Genomic DNA, 7,252 nt, shown 5'->3' with positions numbered 1-7,252 from the left:
AGGAAATAAGCAGCTATCCTAATTTTAAAAGACATCTGAAGGCAGCCCTGTTTAGGAAAGCTTTAAATATTTAATGCTGTATTGTTTTACTATTCAATTGGGAGCCACCCAGAGTGGCTGGGGAGACTCAGCCAGATGGACGGGGTAGAAATAATAAATTATTATTATTATTATTATTATTATTATTATTATTATTATTATTATTCTTCAACATCAACTTCATTGGACTGGTCATGTTGTGCGGATGCCTCATTATCGTCTTCCAAAGCAACTACTCTATTCCAAACTTTAAAATTGAAAGAATAATGCTGGTGGTCAATAAAAGAGGTTTAAAGACTCTCTCTCAAGCAAATAATAAAAAAGTAGTATAAACACCAATAATTGAGAAACACTGGCCTGCAATTGCTTCAACCGGAGGACAGCCTTTACCAAAGGTGTCATGGACTTTGAAGACACTCAAACTCAGGACGAAAGGGAGAAACAGGCTAAGAGGAAGACATGTTTGGCAAACCCTCACTCCTGCCCGGAAACCTATGTCCCCACTGTGGAAAGACATGTAGATCTAGAATTGAACTCCACAGTTATCTGTGGACACACCACTAAGACCGTGTTCATGGAAGACAATCTTACTCAGTTACATGTGATTGCCAAAGAAGAAGACCAATGGTGGGTAACCGTTTTTGGCCTGAGGGCCTCTTTCAACCTTGGTCAATCCTCCAGTGGCCACATTCCGGCACTGAGTGTGGCCACTCCACTAAGAATGGAAGGATCTGTCAATATCAGTTCACTCAGTTTCTCATTTTCCAAATCTTAAATTCCAAATTTCCGCAGCAGTTTGCAGTTTCAAAGAAAAGAAAAGCCCTGTATTGTTAGTGTAAAATTCTCCTAATAAACACATTTCGGGTGCAGTTTTGACCAATGTACACCTTTTTGCAAGCAATTTCTCTTAATATACGGTACTGCATGTTATTTTCACTAATATATTCATTTTTATGCACACTTTCCCCTAACATTTGTATATTTTGTTAACATTGGTCATGTTTTTGTTTCACTTTAAAGGAGGGGTGAATAATCTTCTTCTTCTTCTGCCTCTGAAGGTTGCATTCCCTTGGTAGTAATATGTCAGATACTGCATACCCACAGTTAGCAGGGCTGGAGCCACTCCATACCCTTTCTTTCACAGCATTGATTTATTTACACAGGATGCGCTCCATTCATTCTCACTCACACAGCCTACAGCCTCCATTCATCTATCATCCATTCATCCCACACTCTTTCTCTCTCTTTCTAAAGGGCATGGGGGGCAAGAGAAAGAAAGAGTGTGGCTGGTGATAACGAGAGAGAGAGAGAGAGAGAGAGAGAGAGAGAGAGAGAGAGAGAGAGAGAGAGAGAGGAGTACTGATTATCTTAATTGAAGATCACCAGCCAACACTCTTTCTGTGTTTTTTCTCACAAGTGCAGAGCCTGAGTCTAAAGCAATTGCTTTATAGCCAAAGAAGTCAGAGCTATCCTGGAGCAAGGAAGATGCTTAGCACAGTTATGTTTATTAACCATTATTCTTTATTAGACCTCACAGAGGTATCAACTATACATACAAATACATTAGAAAGATACCCTCTTACAGTAATGTTTCACATTTTGGACTGGATCTCAAGAGGGTGCAAACATTTCAGTACATTCTACCAACCAAAGGTTGCCATAGTCTTTATTTTATTATACAGTGTGACCAAGCCCCCCCCTTTTTTACTGCATCAGTGGAGATTTAGAAAAACAAACAATGAAAACCAGACAAGTAGATCTTGAGATCTTTTGGACCTATCAAGATAAATGCATATAAAGAGCCTTTTAAGAAGCATGAATACACTATTGATTTATGGATCAATGTTTACCGGGTTAGAAAGTTTGCACAGAGTGGGAGACATGGCTAAATGGTTCAGAGGGACCTGTGAACTAGCAATATCAGTTTTTCTTTTCACAAGCACTAAAACCTTCATTACTTGGCATTCCTGTGTATCTTGGAAAGCTTACCAGTGCTAAATGGGGAGAATAATGGGGTGAGTTCTATTGTTGAAGTAGTTGTTTGGGTGGGGTGGGGGGTTCTGCAACACACTGATGTTACATACACAGTATGAAATATTATTTACTTGTCATTAGGTCATGACAGTTTGCATTTTGAATGAGCACAGGGAAAAATAAAAACTGTACAAATCCAAACATTTACAGCCCAATCTACAAAGCATTGTGTTGGTGCATTGCCCTTCTACCTCAGTACGACATATGCCGCCAAAGTGTTTCAAGGATTATGGACTTTTTTGGTGTATGGGAGGAGCTGACAGGGTGAGCAAACGATGTCCGTAATCATGGTTTTTGCTTATATGCTTGGCATCAAGAGCTTTCAGTAGTGAATTTTTAGGAATTCAAGTGCCCACATACAACCATGCTTGTACAGTTTAATCTAAATCCTGAGGTTGCACATACCCTTTCTTAAGATGTAAGTGGGCCAGTTCATGTTCCGATGTTGACCATACTCTTAATTTAAGGTAAGTGGGCCAGCTCATATTTTTGTTTGGAAGAATGGCATTGTGGAAAACAAATGAATATTAATCTCAGCATTTAGCACTTTGGCAGCTAAGTAACTAAAAATACATGAAAGCTAGATGGCTAACTATGACATTCTAGCTTTGCAGAGGGTGCACTCATCCAGGTATCAGTCAGTCCTTGATCCTGTTGCCTTATAGATTAGATTATGCTGGACACATACAGAAAAAATATCTGCTGGAGGCATACTGGAAATTTGCATTTAGTTTTGTTGTTAGCTGTGCCTCTAGGGATGTACTTATAACAAGCATGTGGTACTTCAAAGTCTCCCAGAACTATGTGAAACACTTCACCACATTCTGATTGTTTTTTAAAGCAGCATATGTCCTTTCCCACTAAGGAATCTTGTTTTTGGCTCGCAAAACCTATTCAGAAAAAAAACATGCTGTAACACACCAGCTGGTTGCTTCACTTGCTTCATTACTCTCCTTGGGTCACAATTGATTTTCATCACTGGAATTGGTTAGAAATGCATCAGAGTCACTCTGCCATACCTCAAAGTAAAAGTTGTTCTCATTTACTGTATAGTGTAAGGAAGCTTGCCCTTGTGTAAGTTTGATGCAGGCAAGTTCCTTGCTTAAGGCTCCAGTCCTCAATGGGGCTTGTGCCGGCGGAGCGCTTTGGGGATTGGGCTGCAAGTGGAAATAAACCTAAATTACAAAACAGTTTTGGTAGACTGCTTACAACAGGCATTTAAGCTAATGGATCGATTACAAGAAAGTAGCAACAACAATTAAGGCGTGCAAAATCATGTACATGCATGGAGTCTTTCCCCCCTCCCCAGCACACAACCTTGGCTAGGAAAGACATGTTCAAAGTGCTCTATCCCCATAAATTTCATTCTGCAATAGCAAAGTGCTGGTCATAAATTAAGGGCAATGGAATACTGCATTTTCTCCTTTGCAAGTGAAAAAGAAAGGTCTCATTAGGTAGGATTTGGACATAGGCTGCAACCCACAGGCCAATGAAATAGGACCACCATTGCCATTTGGGGCATATGAAGTTCTGCAAGCTCAAGTAAAGCTTTCTTTGCCACTGCTGATGTTGGGAGCATCCCACTATACACCTGTGTCAGGTTACATCTTGGCCATCAGCAGCTCCATTCCCTTCCATGAATTGAGGAAATGTTCTGCATATGTACTAGTATGGATTCCCACTGATATGCACAGGACATTTGCAGCCATGGAGGAGAATAGAGGCCACTTTGCACATGTGAAGCTCCAGGTTGTGTGAGTCCAGTACCATCAGTGAAATATGTACGAATGTTCTCAAAACTGGGGCATCCATCTCTATCTACAGTCATCGTGCTATGTGTATTGCCACATTAAGCATTGAATTAGTTCCTCAGTGCCATTTAGTACCAATAACAATCCCTATTTATGTAAGTGAGGCAGGGCAATTCAATCAACACTAAAGTTTTCTGGTTTAATGCTGTTGTGGCTTAGTTTGAGGGATTATGTAATTTTTTAAAAAAGAGAGAGAGATAAAGCAAAAAAAATTTAAAAAATGAATGAATGAAAAACATATTTTCAGACAAGGGTACTATACAGTTATACTTCTTAATGGTCCAGGATTAGCTGCGGCTCCTTGTCATGTACCCTTTAGTAAATATATCCTTTAGTAAACCCAAGTCTGCTTCCTTTAATGTGGGAAAATGCTACTTTATATTGAAAGTCACACTTTCAAGGGTCATTGTTATCCTCCCATAATGACAGTACGATGACTCCTCATGCCAAGCGTATGCTGCCAAATTCCGCATGCAAGTTGTACATAACATACAACCTTACTTTTAAGGTTACTTAGCAGCAAAATCACGCCATTTAGTGACCATTATAAAAGGAACAGGCTTTCTTAGCAAAGCAAGACATTATTCAGGAGCGGCCAAAAGAAAAAGAAAAGAAATTTAATGATTTTCAGCAAGAAGTGCATCCACCAACATTTCACACATCAATTCAGTCAGTTTTTCTTTAATGTTTTTCCCCCTTTTATAATGTTTTTGATTGTGCATCAGATAGTCTGCATCCTTGGACTTATGTTTATTGGTGGTCAATTATCAGTAGATCTGTTTGGTAGATCTACTCCATTGGTATCTGTGGAATTTAAACACAGGTAGGGTGTCAACCCCAATATTATGTGCAGTTGTAGCAGCAAATAAGCAACTTAGAAGTAGCCCTGTGAAACATCTGGGCCCGTGTTATTATCTGGTATTAGGATCTAATAAGAATAAACAGTGGGTTGGATCCAGGCAATGTTAATCATGGCGAATATTCCACATTGATTTCAACAGGATCTAATTGTGACTGCATACCAAATTGGCAGGGAGACATTTTGAAAAAGGTTGCTGTATGCAAATCATGGTGGCCACTTGCACAATTTCCCAAAGGCAATTGGATGGGTCACCAGATGTATGAACAGGAGGTAGAGGTGTAACTGTGGTCCAACGGGGCTGCAATTAACAAGCAGCACAAGGTAAATTTTTCCTTATTGTCTGAAACAGGGTGTCCCTGCAGCCAAAAGGCCTTTCCCAAATAGTCCACGTTTTTGTTTTTGTTTTTGTTGTTGTCAGCACAGGATTAACAGTAGTCCCATTCTCCATTATGCCCTCATTTTCTGTGCAATTGGAGTTGGGTTGCCTACCAAAAACATATTGAAAGAGACATGTATTCCACTGCTAGAGAGCAGGAGTGCACAGCAGGTGTGTGTGAGATAAAGTAAACCTATATATAGAGAGAGTTTTCAAAAATGGTGCCAGTGAGCAGAGAAGGAACGTGCATGGCTAGGTGTAGTGATGTCACAGTGACCATTCATTAGATGGCTGTGGTAGTAGCACAGCAAAGTTATCTAAGTAGTCCTAGTGAATGAAACACATGTTTTTGAAGTGTTGGTTATGTTTGGTTTGCAAATGTAAGGCTGTGCTGATGCATTCCAATGAAAACAGCTACAGCGTGACATTTCAGAAAATAAATAATGCAAGTGAGAAGCAGAAAGTTGTGGTTACGTTGCAAGTTATTGAAAAGTGAAAAGAAAAAAAATCAAAACATGCACCCTTCATGCAATCAATATGGAGCTAGGTACAGATACTAGTATATCTCTAAGGTAGCATGATAGAGCTATCATTGTCCAAGGGCACATATGTTAATTTCTCCTGTAGTTATGGATGTGCCATGTAATAAATGGCAAGAGAGACGGCATAGCTCAGTGATTCAGAAGGTACCAGGTTCAATCCCTAGCATCTCCAGGTAAAAAGATAAGGTAGGGAGGAGAAAATCTCTCCCTCTTTGAGAACACGGAGAGCTTCTGCCTGTCAGGCAAAACAATACTGGGCTAGTTGGACCAAGAGTATGATTTGGTATAGTACAACTTCATAAGTATGTTTTAAATTTCACGTTTCACACACCCCTTCAAATATTGTCTTGGAGGGAATTAAGGAGAGACTCCAATAGCCTTGTTTAGAATTTGCAGAAATGAGTTTGCAAAACAGAAGCCACTTGGGAAGGTGGCAAAATCTAATTGTGCTTTAAACACTTGGATGACTAGAGACTGTAGTGACCTGGCCAGCAACTCACTTTCTTGGAGAGCTACTTTGATGAGGGATGGTTGGCCAGCTCAGCATCTCTGGGCTAGGTTTAGCCCAAGTGTCTCCAGTGGCAAAGTGGGACAGAGAAAGTAAAGATGTGCCCTATGGACAGCGTTCATTGAATTATTCTGCCTTCAAGCATGTGAAAAACTATTGGCCCTGATTCAGCAGTTGTGACTAAATCACATTAAAGCAACAGGTCTTCAGCTAGTTTATGGGACTAACTTGTCACAATTAACTTGAAGTCAGCTGGAACCACTATCTGCACCTAGTCTCAATCTTTCAAGGGAAGTGAAAATATTGTCTAGTTTTGTCTTTGTTAGAGTGGTATCTCTATATTGTATTATATGTAGTCAAGTTTCAGATATTCTTATAACCTCCTTCATGTAAAAGTCAAACAGAAAAAAATTGTACACAAGATACTGTGTTTGAGCAATGATAGTCCTTGTAGAATACTGTAATATTGTGATAAGCAAAAATGTCTATTGCAGGATTAAAATGAATATAGGTTTGCACTTAGGATTTGTTTCTCCTTCAAGACAGGAATTTGATTTACATGATTTACCAAATGGTGCTTCTATATAGTTAATGGCTTGTGAGGAAAGTCACCAATGAAGATTTGTGACTTGTTAAATAGAGCAAAAAATCCTAATCCCCCTTTTAAAAATAATCATCAAATGCACAGGCATTTAAATTAGAGAGGCCATTTGAAATCAGAACAATGGAAAGTCTATTTGAATAAACAATAAAATATACGGCATACTTGTTTGAACTGCAATGGTATTTTTAAAAGAGGAATCAGTGGTATATATTGTGTCTTTAATAAATTACTACAATTCATTTCCAGGCTAAAAGTAGTTTTGAAACACATTAAATAGACTGAGTATACTTTCATCAGAACAATTTCCCCCCCTATCTAAACGCAAAGAATCTCCAATCAGATTTAACTTTCATTTGAAAAGAACCATAAAGGTGTCATTTTTGCACATTTTGATGTTTGTGAAAACCATATAAAGCTTTTCTTTTCTTTTTTAAAAAAAATCACACATACAGACTCAATGTATGCACACAATTTCA

The 7,252-nt window shown here is 38.9% G+C and overlaps 1 protein-coding gene across 2 annotated transcripts in view; it reads right to left on the bottom strand.

The window, feature by feature from the left end:
• Positions 1-1,537: 1,537 nt before the first annotated feature.
• IGF1 (insulin like growth factor 1) overlaps positions 1,538-7,252 on the bottom strand; it is a 63,578-nt gene continuing 57,863 nt past the window's right edge. Inside the window, exon 5 of one of the 2 annotated variants that reach the window (XM_035128373.3) lies at positions 1,538-3,230. In XM_035128373.3, coding sequence (XP_034984264.1) covers positions 3,191-3,230 — 40 coding nt within the window. In that variant the 3' untranslated portion in view covers positions 1,538-3,190. The remainder of the gene's footprint in view (positions 3,231-7,252) is intronic. The other variant, XM_035128374.3, reaches the window with a different exon arrangement.

The sequence above is a fragment of the Zootoca vivipara genome, chromosome 9 (genome assembly GCF_965207765.1).
Source record: "Zootoca vivipara chromosome 9, rZooViv2.hap1.1, whole genome shotgun sequence".
NCBI classification, from domain to species: Eukaryota; Metazoa; Chordata; class Lepidosauria; order Squamata; family Lacertidae; genus Zootoca; species Zootoca vivipara.
This window is presented reverse-complemented; position numbering and strand designations above follow the sequence as displayed.